Below are 23,693 nucleotides of genomic sequence, written 5' to 3'. Positions count from 1 at the left end.
TTTGTATCGCTGCGACATGAAGCGAAGGAAGATGTTGGAAGCTGATAAAGATGATTGGAAGTTGATCAGCCTTTGAAGTTTGGACCCAAGAGACCTGAAACGTTAACGCGCACGGTGAAGGCGATCAGTCCTACAGTGGACGGTCCCAGCTGTAGGCGGCTAATCAGGGCACCTTGGCACTGCAGCTTGATGTCTGGTGCCTGAAAATCCACTAACTCTCGCGGACAGCGGACCGTTAAGCGCTGGAAACGCCCTATGTAAAAAGGTAGATGAGTGAGACTGTGAAAGTGGTTGTTGTGCATTTTCAACTCCCAAGCTAAGTGTCACCATCAGGATGAAACTCTCGTGAATGATGCCTTATGAGAGTTGAAGCTGAATGCTATAAGTTCTGGCATACACAACAGAATACTTTGTGAGAGTTGAAACTGACTTTTACTTCATAGCTGTCAGGACATTTAGCATACTTCATCGAGAGTGTCGTTTGCTTAGGTATGTGTGGACTGTGGCTTGAACGGCAACAGAATGATCCATTTACGCCACGCCGTTCCTTGACGTCAGAAATGAAGAGAGGTGAGCTACATAGCTGAATCAGACTCCAGACTCTGAAAGTAGTATGATTGATGAACAATACTCCGTTAGCTGAAGTGTTGTTCATGAGTCACACTTGTAAAACCATTCTACACATACAAGTCAAGGCAGTCGGAATGCAACAGCAAGTCACTACTGTCGCCAAGATGCTGTCACGGAGAGCGCTCGCCAACATCCAGCCTAACGACATCAAAAACATCATGGCCAAGGGCTCATCCAATGCCTATGATGCTCATACTAATCCATCGGGCATGATATCTCTCGGAGTAGCAGAAAACAGACTCATGTGAGACCTGTCCTGAAACGAATCGCGAAATTGAAATTCAATACTCATCATCTCGCAACAGGCACGATGAGATCGCAGCTCACATCAACTCTCATCTGTCCATCACCAAGCGATGCCTGACTTACGGCGACGGGTCAGTTGGCTCCGACCAGCTGAGGCAGAGCATCGCCAGTTTCATGAACAGAACGGCATTTCGCCCCAGAACACCCGTAGAGATGAAGCACGTCACGGTCCTTTCAGGCGTCTCATCCATCATCGACTGTCTCGCCTTCAGCCTCTGTGAGGCTGGAGAGGGAGTTTTGCTTGGGCGTCCGACATATGTAGGATTCATCAGCGACCTCGTGAGCCGTGCGGGAGTGAAACCCGTTCTCGTCGACTTTGAGCGCCGATCAAAGTCTGTTCATCCCTTGTCGATGGAGGCTGTCGAGTGCTATGAGAATGCCTTGGTTGAATCTGCGCGAAATGGGACACCGGTGAGAGCGCTGCTTTTGTGTCACCCTCACAATCCTTTCGGATTATGCTATGAAACTCAGGTGCTTGAGGCGTATCTGGACCTGTGCGCAAAACACAGTATTCATTTCATCAGGTATGTCCTTGATCCAGACATATGAGACAAGTGTGCTCAGACATCTGCCAGCGACGAAGTGTACGCCAATTCTATTTTTGCTAGCACAGACTTTCCCTCGCCCCCATCTTTCACATCTGTCCTCTCACTAGACATCACAAAGCACATCGACCCCTCAATGGTTCATTGTTTGTACGGCATGAGCAAGGTAAGTCTGTTTAAACCAAGCACTACTTCATGTCATTTCTCACCATACAGCTGTAGGATTTCTGCTCCAATGGCATCAGACTAGGGGCCTTCGTCTCCCAAGATAATCCCGATTTGCAGGCATCCATGCGCGCGATATCGTGAGCAGCTCATAGCCATTGCCCTTGAGTACCTAGTAGTTCGTGATGAACACTAAATCTGATGATGACGCAGAAAATTTGCTTGGCCATCCTCTTTGGCGGACGCTGCATGGTGTGGCATTTTGACGGATGAGGCCTTTCTCCAGACATATCTCGAGACCCTGGCCAAAAGATTGTCTGCCGCGTACGAGCACTGCATCGCGCTGCTGAAGCGGCACAACATCCCATATGTACCGGCGTAGGTCATCACAATCGTCACGAGTGGCGCAGGTGTCTGACTTATCACAGTCATGCTGGACCATTCATCTGGATTGACCTTTCGAAATATCTCTCTTCGCACTCAGTCGAAGCAGAACGACAGTTGGCGTGGAAGATGATTCAGAACAAAGTATGGCTGGCAACCGGAGAGGCATATCGCTCGGAGCGGCCAGGCTGCTTTCGCATCACTTTCGCTGTTGACAAGGCCGAGCTTGAACTGGGGATGCAGAGGTCAGTTCATGCCCCCATTATGAGAAGCCTCCTAAATACTAATGAGTCTGCCGTAGAGTGGTAGAATGTCTGGAGTGAAACTTGTTTCCTTTCCCTCATTCTTCCCTTCTCTCATCGTCGGTCCCCAAGTCGCTTCCTCGGAAGTGGGGATCAATGCCATCAATTGCTGTCTCGTGCTTGGCTCCTCTTGATCTTATGCAGGCGTCCATTGTACGCAAAGGTAGGAGGTCTTCATCTGGACTCACTACCTAGGTAACAGAGGCCCACGCGGGAGATATCTGTGCCTTTGGGGCTCCCGCCTGACTACCCTCGAAGGTATCTGAAGGTGAACGGTGCGGCTTGTTTCTTGAGGTCAATGGTGACCTTGGATCCGTATTGTCGCACAGCAGCCTAGGAAGGAGAGGCGACTCGAAGTCGAAGTAAGACCTCGCATTGAAATTGTGATACATGGCACCAACTTCTGCGCTCATGGCACGCCAGAAGTTGCTTGACCAATTCGACTTCCAAGTAATGGACCTGAGCTACCTCAAAGAGATTGTTTTACAGGCATGAATCAGGGCTAGAGTACGTGATTTTACAGAGTATATAATGTGACCCTCTGTCCAGAGACTTCTGCCTCTCTCAGCAGCTTGACATTCTCTCTCCGAAGCAAGACTTTAAGCAACGAGGAGCACCCAATACTAATGAATGAAAACACCATCATCAGAATCATGGCAAGGGCATACCGAGGTTCATCTTGTGGACGGAAGAAATATGGGCTCCAAATATTACCCAGCTGGGCAAGAAGATTGATGATGGCCGTCGCAGCAGCCCTCTTCTCGGGCGTCTGGTTGAGAGTACTCGCAGCCCACGAATATACCATGGCGTTGGCTGCAAAGGCGCCAGAGCAGTAGAGGAAAGATGCAAAGTAGCGCGCTCCAATGTTGAGCGTTGCCGTGGAGATGATGAAGCCTACAGCTGCAACGGCCATTGGGATCGAGATGTGGTAGCTTCGTTCGTTGCGGCGGTCGCTCGAGTAAGCAACTGCAAACGATACGGCGGCGCCAAAGAGGTATGGAGGGGCCGTGAGGACGAGGGTGATGGTCTGTGAGCCAATGTGAAAGCCGCTGACGATGGTCGGGAAGAAGTAGTTGAAGCCGTAGGCAGTGTGGTTTGAGCAAAGGAGGAGCACCTGAAGACACACTAGGTAAGCAATGCAACATATATGTGTTAAGTATGATAAAAAGGTGACTCACAAATATCCAAGTCCTGGTATCTTTGAGGGCCAGGCGCACGCCGTACCAAACAGACCGGTCAGCCTCTGGGAGGGACACACGATCAAGAGCCATTCTCTTTGCAGCCAGCTCGCGCTCTTCCTTTGTGAAGAGCCATTTGCCGCTTCCAGTCTTGGACTCTATGTAGTCAGGCAGAAGGAAGAAGGCGACCAAGGCGGCAAGGAAACTGCCCGCGCCGTCGATGATGAAGAGCCACTGCCAGCCTGCGATGTCTCTGGCTCCATCAAGACCTGAGAAGACACCGGCCGCAATCAAGCCCGAGAACGCGGTTGCTAGAACAAGGCCAGAGTACAAGACGGCAGTGCGTAGAGCTAGTTCTTTCCTTGTGTACCAGCAGGATAAGAGATAGAAGGCCTGTCGGTAAGCAGAGGTCAGCACGTCTCTTTTTCGTCTTTCTAGAGGCATTCAGTCATAACTCACACCGGGGAAGAAAGGAGCTTCAACGATTCCGAGAAAGAACCGAACTGTAACCAGGCCTCCATAACTTGTTACTGCTGCTGTGGAGGCTGACACGCATGACCAGATAGCGACACAGGTAGGAAGATAAATGCTAGGCCTGATGCGGGTGATGAGCATGTTGGAGGGGAGCTGGGCAAGCATATATCTGTCTCCGGATTAGACTCATTACGATCAGAGTAGGAAGGAACTCGAGCACGGACTGACCCAACATTCAGGATGGATACAGCAGTATTGAAGTCGTCGTTCTTTAATCCGAGGTCCTTCTCAAAGGAGTTCAGCCTAGCTTGACTATGACGCTCCGTTAGCACATAGTAGAGCATCGTTGGCTCATGTAAGGAACATACGAGATGTTGTTTCGGTCGAGGTAGTTGAACAAGTATAGAACCCATACCACAGGCAGCAGGGTCATGTCAAGTTTACGGACCAGTCTCCGTTCGCGGGCTCGCCATTCCGTTGTTTCAACGAGTTCCTCTTGAGAAAGCTGGCCCTTTTCGGTGTTGATGTCAGGCATCGTCTCCAAGTGCTCGTGATCGGGGGCATTGTCCTTGACGGGAGTTGTCAAGTCACCCTTGGAGACTGTGTTTGAGCTCATGGTTGAGTCTCGAGTTGAGTAAATTGTGATGAAGGTAGCCGCATCGACAGGATAAACCGTATCTATGAGAGGCGCCGGGACCGAGAAGGGTCATCAGGAGTCAAGCATGAAACACTCGATGCATCGTGGGCAATATATACACGTCCAGTCCTACACGAACAAGATGAAGAGCAAACAAGGCAAGGTCCAGCCCCGGACCGGCAGACCTTCGACGTGGGGACCCCAGAAATTACCCCAGACATTAAACTTTCTTCGGCCCTGAAATCGAAGAAATTCCTGGGGTCTAGCGCTGGTGATGAAATAGGGGGGCGAACCGTTGTCTGGCGCTCACCGAAAGAAACGCCGATCGGCGTTGCGAACTGGCCGATCGGAGAGCAAACGCCGGTTCGGCCATCCGTCCGGCGAGCGATTGCTCCTCAATGCTGAACTGTAGATCTGATGATCATTCTGACGCTAGACATATATATAACTGTACACATTACAACTCTGAGACAAGAGATCAGCAGGATTCAACAACGATTCTTTTCAGAAATAGCAGTTAGGACCTTACCGACTCACCACCTCGCCTCCGCCAACCTCGCCAATTCGCCAAACATGACTTACACAAACGGAGATGCAAACGGGCAGAATGGACACGCCGGCAGTCCCATTCCCGCTGCATCCCGGCTTCGAAAGATGCTCAAGGAAAGCGACGAATTGATCGTCATGCCCGGTGTTTATGATGGATTCAGCGCGCGGATTGCGCTGGAAGTTGGATTTGATGGCCTCTACATGGTAAGCACCCCCTCAAGCTGTAGCTGGGCGAAGCTGTGATCATGCCTTGTTTGTGCTTGTTTCATGACGTTAATGCGGCGCATAGACTGGCGCCGGAACATGTGCTTCCAAGCTGGGACAGCCAGATCTGGGCTTCGCCTCCCTCAACGACATGAGAGAGCATGCCGAAATGATTGCCAACCTGGACCCGCGCGTCCCTCTGATTGCTGACGCTGACACGGGCTACGGCGGCCCCAACATGGTTGCTCGCACGGTGGCGCAGTACCATCGCAGTGGTGTCGCCGGTCTGCACATTGAGGACCAGATCCAGACCAAGCGCTGCGGGCACCTCGGAGGCAAAGAGGTTGTCAGCGTTGACGTATTTCGGCAGCGCATCAGTGCTGCCGCTGCCGCTCGGGACAGGCTAGGGTCTGACATTGTCATCATTGCCCGGACAGATGCCCTGCAGACCGATGGCTTCGAGGAGGCCATCCGTAGGCTCAAGGCTGCAGTCGCTGCCGGTGCTGATGTTGCGTTCCTCGAGGGCGTCACCACCAAGGAAGAGGCCCGAGAGGTGTGCCGGTCGCTTGCGCCAACCCCCGTTCTCTTGAACATGGTCGAAAACGGAGCTACACCATCCTGGACTGTGGCCGAAGCGAAAGAGCTGGGCTTCAGGATCATGATTTTCCCCTTCGCAGCTCTTGCTCCAGCATATGATGCTATTCGCAGCACATACTTGCGACTGAAGGAGACGGGCGCCACGGGGATAGATCCGACTTTTACCCCCAAGAAGCTGTTCACGGTGGTAGGCTTGAAGGAGGCGACTGCGGTGGATGTGGCAGCTGGAGGGCAGCTGTACGAAAGGGTGTAATACTAGACTGAGTCATGAATAGTGTCGAAAATCATTGCGAGCTTTATCCTGGCCATCCCAAGTTGAATCCGTCTGCAAGGCTACTCAAATGATCAAACATCATAGCATCTTGCATGTCTTCGGAACTAAATAGCGGCTGTGCGTTCGGCGTTAGTGGGAAATGAGTGCAATTTGCGACCAACTGTCATCAACTTATCTTGTGTTTCTTCAGAGCCTTCATTGTGGCCGTCTCCATCCGATTGGAAATGCTTCCGCCATTCCCAAAGCGAGTCGTAAACAATGCTCATGCTAAGGCGGTTTCGCACACGCAAGCGCAGGTCGTCGATGGATTCGCCGCTGATTACTCGAGGATCTGGTAGAGAGCAGAAGAATCCAATGACGTCGCTGAGGCGGCCGGGAAGATCATTGTTCGCAACTGACATCTTTCGAAGTGAAGATATGGCAGCGTCAAGCAGTCTCTTGCCCGCTTCGACATCCAGAAGCTTTTCGAAATACCCATTCATCATCACCTTTAGGATAATGAAAGCCGCAGAGACAAACACTTGGTAACAGAAGAATGGGCAGTAGTGAAACAGTCCAATCTCCTGATTATCCATCTCGAGACACTGCTCAATGAGGGAATAAGCAGTGTGGTATAACACGATGATGCGGTCGGCGTATCCATCGACACTGGAGTCGTCAAAGAGGTAGAATGAGTGGAGATGAAGGCGGGCGGCGGCGAGATAGTAACGAGTTACGGCTGCGCTATCATTAGCATCCAGTAACTGGCTGTCTTGAGAGGGGGCAAATCCGTTATTACGCGTCATATTGATGGCCTCGCGCTCCAAGTCGACAAGGGACGCGTTGAGGAGTTTATACAGCGACAGCCGCTCACGTGCTGACATGAATCCGGCAGGGTCGAGGGCGTTGGACGTCAGCGCTTGAGACACTCTGTATCTGAACTGCTCGATGCGAAGATGCCATCTCAGAGAGATGTCGTGAGGTGACGACATTGACTCTGGCGCAACCGTGAGGGACCAGTCGTGCATTTGGATCGTAGCTGGCAGACCGCATCCGACACTTACACTATGAGAAAGACTGTAAGACATGTGCAGCTCAATAGCAATATAAAGACGTGCTCTCGAAAAACAGCGACCTTACCTTTGTGCGACAATATTACAAGCTTCCCAGGTCTTGACCCATTCCGAGTACTCATACACGCTGAGATGGAGAGGAACCTTGACAAAATCCTCTGCGTTGAGCGCGCGGTGCAGCCCCATTTGCGTTCCCATCTGCACCATCATGCCCGCCAGCATATAAGTTGGATCCGCAGTGCTGCTGCTCGTCGGGAAAGGCCAAGTGCAGATGATCACCAGACTCTGCACTACGCGAAGTGAATATGGAATGGAACGGAGGGTTTTCCACAAAAGGTCAGTGACACTTCTCGCGAGCTTGGCCAGCAGCGTAGGATGGCTCTGGAGCCTCCGGGCGGCGACAGCAATGACGGACCAGAACAGCAGCTCGCAAGATTCATAGTACTCGTGAAGCGAAGTGGCCGAATCTAGGAACGGTAGATACGGGTGATAGTGAAGTATGTAACTGGGTGTGGTGTCAGCTTCTTCCATCTCGAGAAGATGCTACCCTCCTTTATCTGCTCACATGAGATACAGCTCGTCAATCTCTTCGACGGTAAGTTCCACATTGCCCAGCTTCCTGGCCCTTGGAATCGTGATGATTGATTTGCGCGGCTCCTGTGGTTGGTCAATGACAGGCTGCGTGGTAAGACCCGGGAGACGAGAGCTTTCTCTTGGATCTGGTGATGGCCTAGACGCGCCAGATACCGATGACAGGGCAACCTCGCTGACACGCGCCTCGGCTAGAAGCACCAAGTAGATGAGCATGTTAGCTTTTTCACTTTCGGGCAAGCAGGAGACGCTGATTTCTCTGTTGAAAGGGCTCGATGCACGAACAGGGAGCTGCTGGAGGTAGAACGGGCCACTCGAGCACAGCATTGCTGGCTTCGCGAGTGGCTAGTTGTCGTCTGAGCTCTCGGACTTCATTTTCTAGCTCAAAAGACTTCCTAGAAATGAGAATTTTGGATGTCAGACAGCCACCTTCATCTTGGGACAGGGAACGTTGTTCATGCAGAGCTACTTGCCTTCTCTTCCGCGTCCTGCGGAAATCGGTGTCTACTTTGCATGAAAGACTGAGCCTCTGGCACCGTGAGCACGTACTGGGGGCGCCGTCATTGGCGACCAGGTCACATCGAAGCTGCAGTATCAAGCGTGTAAGCCCAATTTGTGCGCGAGATATAATGAAAATTCGATGCTAGCAATACTTTCTGCTGCTTGCACTCATTGCAGGCTCTGCGTCTCGACTGCTTGGTTGGCTCGCCGTTTCGTGGCTCAGCTCGGGCTGTGGGAACAGTGGGCGCGACTTCATGTTGAGAAGACATTTGGCAGGCATTCGGCAGCCCGACTCGGCACACGCCCGCGCCTGAAGAGCGTTTTTTTCCAGAACTCCGTGAGAGGATCGATGAGATTTCTTGCTTCCTGGAGATTGACAGAGGAAAATAAGCATTCATGGATTATTGCTGAGTTCGGGCAGGCGGATACCTGGGATGGCTCAAGGTCGCTGGACGGCACGTGACCCCACGTTGCTCCTGCCATTCAACTCTAGCACACTTGACCTTATTGGCTACCCTATAATTGGCCATTTTATTCCTGTGAGATGCTTTACTTTCTTGGATACCGACTAGGTAGCTTCTTGACTTCTGAATCTGCGGACTCCAATTCAAGTGTTCAAGTGGTAATTGAGAACATGGAAGCGGCTGAAATAGCGTTACCAAGACAAAGCCCAGTCTTGCTCTTACGAGGGCAGTAAGCGAGCAAGAATAAAACGTCAACCACAGAAAGCAGTTTCATTGCTACGACATCAAAACAAAAGTCATGATGCAAACGGCCTCTATGATTTGATGACCTCTGGTGCTTGAATTACGATTCAATAATGGAAGCTAATATGTTAGTCCCATTGTTGTCTGTCGAGTCTACTGTGGTGACTTCGCCTCTCGGAAGTGAGTTCAAAGATGCTTTTCGGGCTGTGATCGACCGGGTATGGATGTCTCTCTGATGTCACTTCTCTTAACATTGGGAATTTTTAGAAATTTTGAATGTTTCTTATCTTTTGATCTCTGAAAGAGACAGAGAGCAGACATCATGTTGCCAAATAAACTAATACTCGGACTGGCCAGTTCCAGCCATTGAATGTAATAAAGCCGGAAACAACAACGCAAACAAATGATGAGGATGAAGGAAGCAATTTTACAATATCTAATAACGTCGAAATTCTAAGCCATCTGTATATCTATCTGCTTTACTGGTAAATTCAAATGGGAACAAAAGGTGATATATCGTTCCCTGAGCGATGAGGTATACTCTGGACCATCTCGACCGTCTCGTCAACGCCCAAGCCACGACAGATGTGTGTTATTCGGCGAAGAATGAACGTCAGTGTGTAGTAGGAGTCCTTTCCCGGAGATCTCGCGTTTACTCCTTGAAAGGGGGGGTTCTTCCGTTGTCAACGGGAAACGGAATGTTAAGGTATGGTATGGATGTAGGGATAGGGCCAGAAGGTATGAGGGTTGTAGGTTCAGGCACTGGATCATCATTCTTGCACTGCTCATGGTGTCAGTCTGACTGAAAAGACATGCCGTTGGGTGAGGTAGTGGGATGGGCGGAATGCTTTGTCGACTTACCCAGAGGTACCTGGAGTTGCAGCTGGCTGAGCAGTATGGGTAGAGAAGGACGTTGAACGAGGGCTTGCACTTGTTCAGGCAAACGTCTCGAGCTGACTTGCACGCGGCGAACTTCTCTCTTTTGTCGACTGAGCTCGCAGGAAGGGCAGCAGCCAGGGGAAGAAGAACGAGAAGAGCAGACAGTTGCATCTTGGGAGATTGATTTGGTTGTGTGGTTGTGGTGGTTGTTGTCAAGTTGTCGTTGTTGGTGATGAGGGCAAAGGGGCATTCGAGAGGAGCGGAGGGAGAGCCATGGATTTATAGGCCAATGGAAACGAGTGAAGGTCAACAGAGAGTATCATTTGCGTCAGTCAGGGCGTTGAATTGTAGATAGGTAGAAACCGGGTTCGATCTTGGTTCTAGACGTGGAGGGCCTGTGAAGGGATTGTACGGTGGTTTGAGCGTCTGCGAAGTAAGAGTGTTGGTTGGACTCGTTATCATAGTTGACGAGCTCGGTCTATAGTTAGGACTAGCCGTTGTTGCATGTAATCCAGATGTCATTTCAGTGGTGGAGTTTATTGTACCTTGAGACTGGGGGAAGGTGGAAAATCGACTGACGATTCTATCCGGTCTATGTCGATGATCCTTGTTCCTCACCGTATCGTACCAAACGTGCACTGGCTCAAATCACTGAGTCGCGGGGCCCCGGGCACCTGGGGAATCACCCCGGATTTCGATGCTCAAGTGTCTACATACCTACATGCGACGGGATTCTCTTCCTCCAATATCACCAAGTTTCAGTCTGAATACAGATGCCTGATATTGCCTCTGCCCATCTGATCTATAACCCCCTGGCCTTACAGATTGTCCATTCTTCTATGCTGTCATTCTAGGTAGTGCAGCGGGCAAGTGTTCTTCTGCCCAGCAGCTCGGAGGCCTATTTCACGATCGTGGGGTTAGTTATCGTCTGTTATCTGGTCGATGAGGCATTTTAGCAATGCCGTACGCAAAGACGATTTTGGAATAATATCGAACGGTAGTGACTGATGTAAGTGTCCGCTATTGTCTGTGTAGTCTCGTCCGCACGGATCGTTTGGTGGTGGTTGTAGCCATGTAGTGTGAAAGTCGTCATGCCGCAAGGACAGCCTGTGAACAGAGGCTGTGCTGGGGCCACTTAACACAATCGCGTGGCTTTCGTTCACAATCTGAGGCCCTTCCAGTTGCCACAATCAATCCGGTGGCGAAGAGGCCATTAACAGGCTGCTCGAGCAAGGACGAGGTTTCGACAACGGCGCAGGCGAGCATGATGGTCTGCCTTGTAGCCAATAGCTTAGTCACACAAACAGAAGGAGTCTCTGAGGTCCCCCAGAGAGCGCTTCGGCGGGACTTCTGAGGGCTAAGAAGAGTGGGATAGTAGATTCATATGATCAGGACGGGGGATAGTCAGCCGATTGACTATCCTAGGTAGTTGTCGAGTGGTCAGTGCGAAGACTCCTAACCCCCGGGCGTTCAACTGCCAGTGTTATACGCCAAAAGTCTTGTTGCTCAAAAACTTTGGATTGGCCTATATAAGAGCAGAGGCATGTCTTCCACTCGGGCGCCTGGAGAGCACAGTTCGCTGCCATATGCTCACGATTTGAAACTCATCAACCACAGGGAAAGGACACCGGATCATGTCTTGGTTGCGTGGTCTCGCCTGCTTTACAGATTTGCCACCGCCCTATCTAATGAGGAGCCTCGTGAGGCATTAAGTGGGTTGTATATTTCATAAAGATGAGATATATATTAGACACTGTAGATATTCGTGAATTCGAAATAATGCCACAACGAATGTTGCATGTTGAGGCGTGGTGTCAGCGGCCAAAGCATACAATTGCTGGGAGTCGATGGTTCGATCCGCAAAGCCTCCGAATGCGATTTTAAGCTATGCACGCAGGAATTGGTTTTGGTGCATGATCGCCCTTCACGGACAGCCTAGAATATCGAGGTTAGGCCAGCTGGCTCGCAGCGTCAGATCAAGACTCCCTCATTTCTTCATTTGCGCAAGGTAGGCCTCGACGTTCATCTCCCGCAGTCGGTTCGCCTTCTCTTCCACTTGCTTCTCGTTGTCCAGCTGATACGCCTTCATTTTCTCGAGGTATTCGGGAATAAAGGCGCCGAGGCATCTGATTGCGAGGAGGGCTGCATTGGTCGAGTTGTTGATGCCAACCGTGGCTGTCGGTACACCGCGCTATACGCTCGTCAGCTTCACGTACAAGGAAGAGGAAAGGGATCCAAAAAGTTTATGTGCACTTACCGGCATCTGAACAATCGAGTAGAGAGAATCGACACCATCGAGGTGTGTGGCCTTGACGGGAACGCCAATGACGGGGAGCGGCGTGTAGGCCGACACCATTCCAGGCAAATGAGCTGCTCCTCCAGCTGCGGCGATGATGACCTTGATGCCGCGAGCAGCGGCTTTCGTGGCGACATCAGCCATCTTGGCCGGCGTGCGATGCGCCGATGTGATGTCAACTTCCCAGGGCACGCCAAACTGGTTCAGGATGTCGATGCCAGCCTTAAGCACAGGAAGGTCTGAGTCCGAGCCCATTGTAACAAGGACCAGCGGCGCCTGAGCGGGCTTGGAAACCGCCTGGTCTGGCCGCAATGCCTTGGTGCGCGATTGTAGCCTCTCCTGTCTGATGTCGCTGGCCATGTCCACCAGCGGTTTCGCAAACTCTTCGAGCTCCGCTATGCTGGCCACCAAGCCAGTAACTGTGATGTGTCCAATCTTTCGGCTGGGCTTGGACTCTTTGCCATAAAGGTGGACGTAAACAGCCATCTTGTCTCCGTACATGGACTTGGCTTTCTCGACAAGCGGGAGGTGGGAGTCGGGATTGGCGCCTCCGAGAATGTTGATCATGATACTCGAAGCAACGTACGGCTCAATTTTGGGCGGGAGAGTCTGGTCGAGGATCGAGGTGAGCTGTGCCTTGTACTGTGACCTAATATACAGCCTTGTTAGAGCAGTAACCAACAGGGCAACGGGTGAATACGTACATGTATGGAACCGCTTCAATGAACAGATGACCAGAGTTGTGCGGTCGCGGGGCAATCTCGTTGACGAGGATCTGGTTGTCCTGGGTGACAAACATCTCAACAGCGAAGATGCCTCTTCCCCAAAGCTTGTCGACGACGTCGCCGGCGACCTTCTGTGCCTGCTCGCAGGCAGAAGCAGGAGTGGTCCGAGGAGGCAGGTAGACTCGTGAGCAAATGTTGTCTTCATGTACCGTCTCGACGGCGGGATACGGCAGCAGGCGCTTGGTCTGGCCGTCGTCGTCTTCCGTGCGAATCACGAGGACAGACAGCTCGCATTGGAACGGGACAAACTTTTCAGCATAGCAGCTAAACTTGCCAAACTCGGCGACAGCATGTTCGAGGTCGGCTTCGCCAGAGATCTTCATGTTCCCTCGGCCGTCGTAAGAGTCCTTCCTGGCCTTGAGCATCCAGGGATAGCCGAATTTGGCAGACACGGCTTTGAGAGAGGCGAGCATGGCATCGCCAGATCCCTCAATAGCCACCGACTCAGCGACGGGAATTCCCTTGCTGGCCAGGTAGGCCTTCTGCTCGTACTTGTCCTGGATCAGTCGAATCGTCTTCCATGACGGGCACACGGCCACCTTTGTAGTCGTCGCAATCTCTTCCAGCACCGTCGTGTCCACGTGCTCGGTCTCGACGCTGAGGACGCTGCAGTGGGAGGCCAGCTCCTTGATCTTCTCCGCGTCTTTGTACGAGCCATTGATGTTGCGGTTGTTGTGGTTGACCTGCTTCGCGGGGGCATTCTCGGCGTCGAGGATGGCGATTTCGACATCGAGGGGAGCCGCGGCCTGGCACAGCATCCGGCCCAGCTGGCCGCCTCCCAAAAGGCCGATGACGGGTTTCGGGCTCATCTTGAACGTCGAGAGAGAGCTGGAAGCGTGTGACTCGGCTTCGTTTGCTCAAGTGAGCGACGGCTCGGTGATTTCCGCAGGAGTTCGGCGAAGTCGTGGAAAAAGCGCAGCGATGAGACACTCGGAAGAATTTGATGTCCTAACAAGATAGCACGAAAACATTTAGCAGATCTAATACCCCACCAGGTACGATGCCCCGCCTCACCAATTTGTCCATGACTCGCAAGATACGAAATCACTCGCAGCAGATCATCACAAGGTCAGGTACGAAGAAGAAGGTTAAAGGATACTTACATCCGCTGCATGTATGCAAATTCTGTCGGGACGCGTACAAAATGAGGACACAACCGATCATGGGAGCAAAAGTACCTGTGAGTACAGAGTCCGATAACGTCAAAGTGTTATCGTTATCGGCTATCGATATTGCGCATCGAGTGCCCCGCGAAAATGTGCGGGTGCTTATCTTATCTGTCGATCAACCAAGATCAAACATCACGCTCCATGCAACGTCTGATGGCTCACGCAATGACGTCATAAGCCCAATTGCAAATCCTCGTCTCCGTTCCACGACTACCCTGTTTTGACTAACTTCTTGTCAAGCGACAGCATCTGTAGTGTGGAATAGATATCTGGCTGTCAATATTACGCTGCCAACTTATTCTTCTTGTTATCGCTGTTCAGACTGCCTTCCCTTCAGCTTATATCAGTGGCTTTCCGTGGTGAGCTCTCGTTAAAGTATTTTAATGATTGATAAAGCATTCGCTGCACGCACTCTGCTTCCATAGGTAGCACCTGGTCAGATAGCATTTCTACTTGAGGATTGAGAACTCTGAAGGCTCTTTGGTGCCGCTCTACATTGTCCCAAGGCCCGTTGCTCGTCAACTGACACTCTTTGGCCCCTTTTGGTATGTGTGGCCCATCTTTGAGTGGCAAGCCATCGCACACTGCACTCTTCGAGATAATCAGCAGTCAATTGCGCTTAGCATTAGGAAGCATTCTCAAGCCTTGATGCCGCCTGGCTGCCTCGCTCGAGCTAATTTTTCCGTGACAACTTCCGCAGATCCTCTCGCGAGATCAACGCATGACACCAGAGAGTCTTGGTGTTCCGGTTCCTCTCAATACAATCCCTACTTTTGACCAACTTGAACAACCGGACTGGATCTCTAATTACTTGATGCCTTTGGTCGCTCCTTGGATTGTGTTGTTCAAAATGAAGCATTCCTCCTCTCCAAACCAGTACACACGATGGTATGGAGGCGTAGCAAGCCTGAATAGGAGAGCTCCCGCTGAGGCACCGCCGGGAAGAAGAACTCAATTTGAGACAGGCGTGGGAATGCTCATTCCTTGTGCCTCGCAGCTTCTGTGGTGTGATGCCGGACATAGCCAGGTTTCTTGCTTACATAATCTCCAAGTCACCACATCTCCTGCCCTCTTGTTCCTTCCTGCACAACATCTTCCCCTCTCTTCCACACCCCTCCTGCATAGCACGTCAAAAAGCTCTCTTCCATTCGTCAAGTCATCAAATACGGAAATGTGCTCAATTTATCGAGAGAGAATTCACTCTTACTGTGCCGTTGACCTTTTCGTTTGTTCGACTCCCCCTTGGTGTAGCGCGCCCCTTTCCTCTCCTCCCTACGCCATGGGTTGAGCCGGCAAGGTCTCTAGAGAAGCTCTCAGAATGCAGATGCTGCGGATGATCTTTGGCCATTTACAGACAGATACGACGGAAGCGAGAGGGAACAAATACGACGGAAGCGAAGGAGGACAAATACGACGGAAGCGAAGGAGGCATATTCCTGACCTGTTCATGCCCAGATACTGCCGTTCTTCGTCTTTCAACGGCTCGTCTCCTTCGAAAGTTGTCGTCGACATTGGCTCCAAAGATCTTCTAGCTTGTGACTTGGGCAGTAAAATATCTTGGAATCACTCTTGGAATTACGTTCTCGATTAATTCTCTAGTGCTAGGTCGAATCCAAAACGTTTCTACTTGTATACGCCGTGACTTCGTCCTTGGAGGCATGGAAGCATTTTGGAGAAAAGTCGCCAATTCTGATGGCCTTCTCTGCGCTTTGGTACGCAGGTGCCCCTGTACTAACCTTCTTTGCTTTGCACGAATGGTACGGCAGTCAACAGAATGTCTTAAGAAAGGCTTGCATAGGGGGCCTATTTCTCGTCATACTCCCACCAGATTGCCCTCCTAACCATTCTCCGCGGTTTGAATCGCAACTACTGAGTCATCTACCGCATTTCTAGCTTTCTCGTCGTTTTCTCGAGCCTCTCACGTCAATTCATCTTTCAGAATTGTCGATCAAATGAGATGTCTCAGCAGTTTCCTTGGGCTCTTTAGGTCGCATCTCCGGACAGTCCTGTCCGACCTGCGGCTGAGTGCGCTTCTCGCCCCTCCAATTACTAGGTGTACAGGTTCATTGAGGATGATGAGGGCCAACGGTACGTAGATTCAAACTTACAGGTCACGGATACTTTTCCCAATGCCGTCGATGCATCAACCCTTTACTATGTCGGCCTTGGGAATTTTTGTTACTGACAATGATACATTTAGCGCAACGATGTGATGATCTACCTCTCCAGCGAGGAATGCCCTCGTCAATCTCATTCTCAAAGTCGAATACCTTGAACAGAGTAATGGAGCTACTCGTCAGAACTGCCTGTCCGGACTTGACGGTGAACACGACAGATACACAACGTTTAGTCAGAGGCTTTGCTACTGCGTCCTCCATTTGATGGTTCGAATATCCTCGAGCCCCTCGTCTGCGGTCATTCTCGACACCTCACCTAGAGGTTACAAATCGATCGACGAACCGGCGAATTTGCATCGGTCGGTCGATTCTAGAAAGCCAATGCATACAATGCCCACAGTCCATCAGTCTGATTCTCTGTGTTACTGCCCATCGTCTCTCGTCATGGTTCGTTAGACTGAGGGGTTGCTGCTAACGTACGTGCAACATACAGGGAGGAATTTCACCCTGAAATCTCACGATGTCTGAGATGCCGGACGGGCTACTATGCACAGATCGATACGACCCGAACCTACACGGCGGCAGCTCCAGAATCACGCACACTCGTACTGGATACCACCAGCATTGGCTCATAGCTAGTGATCAACAACGCCCTTTCAATTTTAAACAGCTGGATATCATATAACTACTTGTCCACATTGTCATATATGGATCTGAGAACAACATCATTGATCCATGCACCACTGGACCAGTCGTCCCAGACGATGAAAGTAATGGTACGGCTCTCGCCCTTGTGAAGCCAGAAGCCGTTCTGGTCAAAGTATCCCCTCACAGTGGAGGGGTAGTCGACCCACACCCATGCCGCAACACCCTTGGTGGCGGTGATCTTGAACTGGGCCGTCTTTCCTCGAAGCGACTTGGTCATGGCCAGGCCTGGGTCGGCAATGCTGCTCAATCGGAGGCTTTGAGGGTGAAAGAACTTGGAGTGGGTATATTCACCGGCCTTGACGGAAATTGAGAGTAGCGCATTCGACAACGGGTTCTTGCAGGCGAAAAAGGTTGACAAGGCAGGATATGTGACCAGCCGGGTGGCATTGATGGGCTGCACGTCGAAGTTGACCTTGAACGATCCATCGCGAGCAGGCTTCACGTGGACAGGAGGACCAACATCCAGCGCATTGCCCTTCCAGTCGACCCACTGGAAGGTGGCAGTTCCGGAAACTTTCTCCCACAGATCCGAAACAACCCACACCTCCAGGACATCGGTGGCCTCGTCGTAAAACGGCCAGACAATGACGGGATTGAAGATGTCCTTGGCCGCATAGTAGGCCACCTTTTGGCGCAAGTTGTGCTCCGTACTGGACCAGGTCGGGCCGACCCAGATGTCGTTGAACTGCCAGTACAAAGAGCCCATCTGTCTGTTGGGAAGACCAGATCCGCGTCGGTAAAACGCAATTTGGGCCTGATAGTAGTCGGCCTGGAAAACCTGCGAGGTCCACGTCCAGGCGGTGAAGTTGGCCACGGGATCCTCCAGTTGGGGCAAGGGGTACCACAGCTTAATGCTGTCGGTAAACTGGTTTATGCCGTTGGCGGAGGACGAGAAAAAGTCGCTGCCGCCGCTCAGATGACGGTTGTGGTGGCGGACATATGACGAGTCAAAGTTGAACTCGCTTTCAGGAATGGCATCCCTCCAGGAGTAGACGGACGGCATAGAGGGGAAGCCAAACTCGTCGGCGAAACGACCAACTGGGTAGCCGCTGTACTGGAATGCGATGCTACCGTCATAGTTATAGAAGTCGGTGTCATGGTAGATTGCATCGGGGCTCTCCATGTAGTCATATCGCGAGGTCTGAGGACTGACGGAGTTGAAGTCAAGCGAAGTGTATCCGTGGTAGGTGGAAGAGGGGATATAGCTGATGGAGTGGGTGTTGGCGTACACACACTTGGCAAGGTGCTGTTGGAAGATGGTCTCATAGTCCTCCAGCTGGGTGTTATTCCGGGGATTGAGCCACCAGCCATAGATGAGGTACTCGAGCTCGTTGCCTCCAGCCCACAGAGCCAAACTGGGGTGGTGGTTCACACGGCGGGTGTTGTAGTAGGCCTCGGCTTCATACTCAGCCAGGAAGTCGGGCGTGGCAGGGAAGTAGGCGACGGAGAATTGGAATTCGGACCAAAGCAGCAAACCCATCTCGTCGGCCAGGTCATACGCCCAGTCAGGCAGATAGGCTCCGGAGGCCCAGATTCGCATCATGTTAAAATGGGAGTTGATGGCGAGCTCGAACGTCTCCTTGATCTTGGTCTGGTTCACACGGGGCCAGAAGACGTCGGGAGGGACAAAGTTGGAGCCCTTGGCATACATCTCGTGGCCGTTGATCTCGAATTTCCAGCTGGCTCCCGGAGCGACGCCCTTGGCTTTGTCTGCCTCAGTGATGGCATTGAGGTTGAGGACAATGGTTCGAAAGCCGACGCGCTTGGTGACGGTGGCATGCTTGGAGACTCCTGCACTGATGAGAGACAGCGTCGCGGTGTACAATGGCTGCTCTCCGTAGCCGGAGGGCCACCACAGGTCAACCTTGGTGTTGATGGCGGTGCTGCCGGTGATAGTACCGTCACTCTGGGTGATGCCGACCAGGTTGGCCTCCTTGAGCGTGTGGCCCTTGCTGTCGACGATCTTGACGTGGAACTGTGAGCCTTTGGGCAAGGTACCGATGTAATCGATACTAGCATTGAAGACCCAAGGCTTGGACTGATCGGGCGACAGATTGGGCATTTGACCTTGGCGATAGATGTCGATGGCCGTGTTCGTGATGTACACGGGATCCGTCTTGCCCTTTTGCACAATGTACGCCGGGCGCCATGGACCAGCTGGAGCAAACTGCGGGCCCCAGTCCCAGCCGAAGTCGCTCTCCTGCTTTCGCATATAGACTCGGCCTTGAAACTCCTGTCCGCCGTAGCCATTGGCAGAATTGACAGTGGCTGAACATCGACAAAACATGTAAGCGGAGAGACTTTCACACGACACAGGCATGGAGATCAACGTACACAGATCGCCCCGCTGGGAAATGTCGAGCACAATCTTGCTCGCGGACCCGAAATTCAAGCTGAGGACAGGATCGCCCTTGCACTTGGGCAGGATGTCAGAGACATCAAAGGTGTATTTGCGGAACTGGTTCTTGGTGTCGCCGACTTTCTGGCCGCAGAGCTTGATCTCACAAAAGGTGTCGAGACCCTCGAATACGAGCCATGAAGTCAACTCTTCTCCAGACTTACTAATGCGTTTCTTGTTAGCTTTGAGGCTCAAAACTGCCGCCCAGCCGCCACACAACCACTTACAGTCCCTTGATCGGCCCGGACGTGTATGTCCAGTTCATTCGCTGGACCCAGAACTGGTTCCACTCGTTGAAGCCATATATGGGATCGTCAATGACGCCAGCAGCCAGCAGGTCTATGTGGGCATACGAGGGAAGCTTGCCGGGCACGGTGGCGTTGACGCCGTTGCTGACCGTCCACGAAACATCGCTGAGATTGAATATACTCTGCGCGGTGACGCAGCTCGCCGCAAGCCAGAGCGCTGCTAAGAACCGCCCCATTGTGCTCAGTATCTTGTAATTGGACTCTTTCACCACGAGAGGTGGTCCATCTGCAACTGCCTTGGTTCTGGAACCATCATACTTCAACAATGACAGCACCTCGCCAAGTCTATATACGACCAAGCCGACTCCCAGGCGGATAAACAACGACCAGACAGGGCACAGTTTCCGTCAAATAACAGCAACGTACAGTCAACGTACCACCAACATGCCTTGGGGGTCATCTCTTCATGCTCTCTCGCCTCGCCTCAACTCTCAACTTGGCACAGTACAGTTTCCGTATCAGTAATCAGAGATCGACAACAGGCTGGAACACAGAGCAATACACAAAGATACGCAACCACGAGCTCTCTTGGTGCTTCTCTGATACCGATTATCTCTCCGCCTTGAGGGTGTCCCAATCTCAACCCCTGGGCAGGCTACTACCGGAGCCGATGACAGATGGCCAAGCCGAAGAGGATTTACGATGTTGGCATAAGCATACATGCACTAGCCCCGGCCTCCACACTTTATGATTATGGTTATATTGACGAAGTCTTGGGGACACGGAAAACAACAAAGCTTGCTTTTATGCTCGAGCACGATGATATTGTCTGCGATTACGACTGGAGCCGCTAGGCTCTAGCATTTCCATGGTGAATAGCCGTGCCTCATCATCGCCCTGAGCTTTTCCGAAATGATGAGTCCACTTTTCATCGGCTTCCCCCAGACCAACTTGGCCCTTTGTGAACTTTCGTGGGGGGAAGCTTGTGTGGAGAACATGACAGGCTAGCTAGAGAGGTGTCGGCTAGCACCAGCTTGTCATCGACGAGTAAGACCACTCGAGAATGCTATTCAAAGCCAGGGGTCTGAGTTGGAATAAAACCACCTGCCTATGGGCTCTGCCATGTTACTACCACGATATTCTACCTCGGGCTCCGATCTCATGGGAGAGCAGAAAGAATGACGCTCACGGTTCATCCAGCGGGGCAGATCATGGGGTAATGAAATCGCGGGGAATGCATGGGGGAGATTACTGATGCTAGATGGATTCCTGAGGGGTAGGCTGAACCAATTCTCCATTAGGAAGGTTGAACGCGGGGAAGACGACAAACAGGAAAGGCGGACAAGACGTTGATACGAGTTGACGAGGGTTTGCTCGGCAGTAGCTCCAGGGCAGCAAAGCGTGTCCAGCCAGAGCATGCGAACTAAACTCTCGCAGTAATGGCCAATGGAGCTTCTTTCGGATGGACTTGAGGGCTGGAAACAGATATGAGCCGTCTCCGGAAGTCAATCATAAGCCCCCTTGCCAAATGGCGATATTATATCCGCTGACACTAGGTAGGTAAGAGTCTCTCTGTCATGGCACGAGCCGGGGTCACCTCCACCAGCACGAAGCAAGTGGAGAGACAAACAACCTCAACTGCATGTGCTGGGTCGTTGAAAGCTGCGGTTGTGGAGAGCTGACCAGGCCTTGCAAAGTTCCGGGTCGACTCGAACGAGACTATTTACTCTGCTCCGTCCACTAGTCTTTTGCAGCTTTCTCCGTGCTTTGCCGCGAGAATCTCGCCAAATTCCGAGAAGCCATACGACGTACGGCGGCAAGGTGGAGAGGGCGGCGTGTATAAAGCGTTTGTCTTCTCGTCGCTCGGGAGGCTTGAAGTCTGATAAGGAGCTCAGACGACAGGATTAGTCGAGGTTTTACGGCACAAGGTCTTCTCACCATCATCATGGCATCGGCTGTTGCCTTCTCCCTGGCGGTGTCGGCGCTGCTGCAGCCCGTCCTTGGCACTAATACAGGCACGGTTCACTGTGCCGATGCCTCGTACGAACCGGGCTCCGTTTACTTCACGAACAAGTGTTACACCGACATCCAGAACTGCATAACCAAGCTGTCGGCCGATCCGTCACTGGTTGACTGCAGTGGCGACAACATCAGCATGCAGCAGCAGGCCAATACGGGAGCTGTCGGCTCAGCCCAAAACAGCGATGTGAGCGTCTCCTTCAAGAGCATGGTCGACCTTTGCCTCCTGAGCGGCTCAACCAGCGGAACATGGGGTTGGAGTGACAACCAGTGGTACTGGCTGTGGACCAGCGGCAGCTGCTACACCGGTGAGGCCGGAAACGGCGCCATCAAGACGCGGCCTGCCCCCTATTGTCTGCAAGACCGGGACTCCACCCTGCCCGACTGCTATCCTCAGCCCAAGCCCGGCGGTGGCCCGCTAAGGGTGCTCAAGATGGCCAAAACGACCAATGGCTTCACGAAGTCGGCGCGAGGCTGGAACACGTACGGAGCCCAGGCTCTGACCAACGGCTCCACGCTCATTCCCTCCTTCGCTGGTCAGTCCGGCCTGTATTATACGCAAAAGTTCGTGGAGACTCAATGCGGAGTCTTGGCAAACTCCAAGTTCAAGGCTGCTGGTTACGATATGTGCAGTCTTGACTCCGGCTGGCAGTCGTTTGATACGGTCGATGATCATGGCCGCATCATCTACAACTCGACGCGCTTCAACATGCCCCAGCTTGGTCCCTGGCTGCATAAGAAGGGTCTTAAGCTCGGCCTATATATCAGTGAGTCTTGCCATTCCTATTTGCCCCTTCATCCCTCTCTCCCATTCTGACTCTTGCAGCACCGGGAGTCCCATGCCAAGCTGCCAACTCGACGATTTTGGGCACCGACATCAAGGTTGGAGACACGTTCAACGGCAACTTTGACCAGATTCTGTGCCAGTTTGACTACAACAAGGAAGGTGTCCAGCAGTGGCACGATTCTGTTGTGGCTCTGTGGGCTTCGTGGGGCGTTGACATGATCAAGGTCAGTTGAGATGCAATCACGGCTATATGAGGGAGCTTCAGCTGACAAGAATAAAACAGCTGGACTATATTACGTGAGTCAATATGCCTTGTGCTCAAGGATTGAATAAGACTAACATCATTCAACAGCCCTGGTTCCCCACAGAATGGCGCCATGCTGGGCTGTCAGAACTCCGACGCCGTTGTCGCCTACCAGAAGGCCATTGCCAAGTCGGGGCGTGACATCCGCCTGAACATCTCGTGGAAACTCTGTCGCAACGAGACCTGGCTGCCCGTGTGGAGCCGCCTGGCCGAGTCTATGCGTACCGACCAGGACATCAACAACTACGGGCACGAGACCTTTTTGGCCTGGCAGGTTGCTCAGCGCGCCATTGAGAATTACCGGCAATACATTAGCCTCCAGCTTCAGCGCAACGTGCCCCTGACCATCTACCCGGACATGGACAACCTGTTTGCCGCCAACGCCGAGAAGCTGACGGGCGTCAACGACACGATGCGAACCACTGTCATGAACCACTGGCTTGGTGCTGGCGCCAACCTGATCCTGGGCAACGACTTGACCCAGACGGACGCGCTCGGCTACAAGCTGCTGACGAGCCCCCAGTCCACGACTGCCGCCAACTTCTTTGCCAAGTATCCCATGCAGCCGCGGAACCCTCGAACCGGCAACAATCTGGCCCAACAGCTGCAGTCGTGGATCGCCGGGCCGAGTGACAATGGAAAGGAGGCGTACGTTCTGATTGCCAACTACGGACCAGACCAGGGCTCCGGCGGCTTCAACACGCATCTTTACGGACGACAGACTGTTACTGTGTCCCTGGCCACTCTTGGTCTTAGCTGCTCAGAGTGGAAATTTACCGATGTGTGGTCGGGCAACTCTACTCGCGTCAAAAACTACTATACGGCCTACTTAACGGAGGGAGAGTCCCAGCTGCTTCACTTGACCAAGGTCTAAGCGGAATGGGTCG

At 52.3% G+C, this 23,693-nt stretch overlaps 8 protein-coding genes across 8 annotated transcripts; 3 read left to right on the top strand and 5 right to left on the bottom strand.

Annotated features, from left to right (window-relative positions):
* Positions 1-788: 788 nt before the first annotated feature.
* On the top strand, positions 789-2,339 carry TRIREDRAFT_59351 (1-aminocyclopropane-1-carboxylate synthase; the record flags this gene model as incomplete). Its single annotated transcript, XM_006964176.1, has 6 exons — positions 789-874; positions 936-1,460; positions 1,512-1,647; positions 1,704-1,786; positions 1,860-2,024; positions 2,075-2,339. 6 exons carry the CDS (start codon positions 789-791, stop codon positions 2,337-2,339), a joined length of 1,260 nt encoding a protein of 419 aa, XP_006964238.1.
* Positions 2,340-2,849: 510 nt separating this feature from the next.
* TRIREDRAFT_59190 (uncharacterized protein) lies at positions 2,850-4,519 on the bottom strand (the record flags this gene model as incomplete). Its single annotated transcript, XM_006964023.1, has 5 exons — positions 2,850-3,446; positions 3,511-3,903; positions 3,970-4,153; positions 4,213-4,296; positions 4,353-4,519. The coding sequence occupies 5 exons, from the start codon at positions 4,517-4,519 to the stop codon at positions 2,850-2,852; spliced, it is 1,425 nt and encodes a 474-aa protein (XP_006964085.1).
* A 675-nt stretch (positions 4,520-5,194) lies between these two features.
* TRIREDRAFT_59746 (oxaloacetase-like protein) lies at positions 5,195-6,224 on the top strand (the record flags this gene model as incomplete). Its single annotated transcript, XM_006964175.1, has 2 exons — positions 5,195-5,374; positions 5,460-6,224. 2 exons carry the CDS (start codon positions 5,195-5,197, stop codon positions 6,222-6,224), a joined length of 945 nt encoding a protein of 314 aa, XP_006964237.1.
* Positions 6,225-6,349: 125 nt separating this feature from the next.
* On the bottom strand, positions 6,350-8,645 carry TRIREDRAFT_105834 (fungal specific transcription factor domain-containing protein; the record flags this gene model as incomplete). The annotated part of the gene is made up of 5 exons (XM_006964022.1): positions 8,542-8,645; positions 8,438-8,474; positions 7,863-8,233; positions 7,365-7,802; positions 6,350-7,301 (listed from the first exon to the last, which is right to left on the bottom strand). Exons 3-5 carry the CDS (start codon positions 8,102-8,104, stop codon positions 6,350-6,352), a joined length of 1,632 nt encoding a protein of 543 aa, XP_006964084.1. The 5' UTR covers positions 8,105-8,233; positions 8,438-8,474; positions 8,542-8,645.
* An 859-nt stretch (positions 8,646-9,504) lies between these two features.
* TRIREDRAFT_121135 (uncharacterized protein) lies at positions 9,505-10,148 on the bottom strand (the record flags this gene model as incomplete). The annotated part of the gene is made up of 2 exons (XM_006964021.1): positions 9,505-9,877; positions 9,958-10,148. 2 exons carry the CDS (start codon positions 10,144-10,146, stop codon positions 9,749-9,751), a joined length of 318 nt encoding a protein of 105 aa, XP_006964083.1. The 3' UTR covers positions 9,505-9,748.
* Positions 10,149-11,962: 1,814 nt separating this feature from the next.
* Positions 11,963-13,865, bottom strand: TRIREDRAFT_105832 (uncharacterized protein; the record flags this gene model as incomplete). Its single annotated transcript, XM_006964020.1, has 3 exons — positions 11,963-12,166; positions 12,233-12,920; positions 12,976-13,865. 3 exons carry the CDS (start codon positions 13,863-13,865, stop codon positions 11,963-11,965), a joined length of 1,782 nt encoding a protein of 593 aa, XP_006964082.1.
* Positions 13,866-17,027: 3,162 nt separating this feature from the next.
* Positions 17,028-19,932, bottom strand: TRIREDRAFT_59689 (glycoside hydrolase family 2; the record flags this gene model as incomplete). The annotated part of the gene is made up of 3 exons (XM_006964019.1): positions 17,028-19,273; positions 19,331-19,611; positions 19,676-19,932. 3 exons carry the CDS (start codon positions 19,930-19,932, stop codon positions 17,028-17,030), a joined length of 2,784 nt encoding a protein of 927 aa, XP_006964081.1.
* Positions 19,933-21,641: 1,709 nt separating this feature from the next.
* Positions 21,642-23,680, top strand: TRIREDRAFT_59391 (glycoside hydrolase family 27; the record flags this gene model as incomplete). Its single annotated transcript, XM_006964174.1, has 4 exons — positions 21,642-22,482; positions 22,542-22,726; positions 22,786-22,799; positions 22,855-23,680. The coding sequence occupies 4 exons, from the start codon at positions 21,642-21,644 to the stop codon at positions 23,678-23,680; spliced, it is 1,866 nt and encodes a 621-aa protein (XP_006964236.1).
* Between the last annotated feature and the right edge of the window lie 13 nt (positions 23,681-23,693).

The sequence above is a fragment of the Trichoderma reesei genome, assembly GCF_000167675.1.
Source record: "Trichoderma reesei QM6a unplaced genomic scaffold TRIREscaffold_6, whole genome shotgun sequence".
NCBI classification, from domain to species: domain Eukaryota; kingdom Fungi; phylum Ascomycota; class Sordariomycetes; order Hypocreales; family Hypocreaceae; genus Trichoderma; species Trichoderma reesei.
Note: the sequence above shows the minus strand (reverse complement) of the source record. Positions and strands in the feature narration are given on the sequence as shown.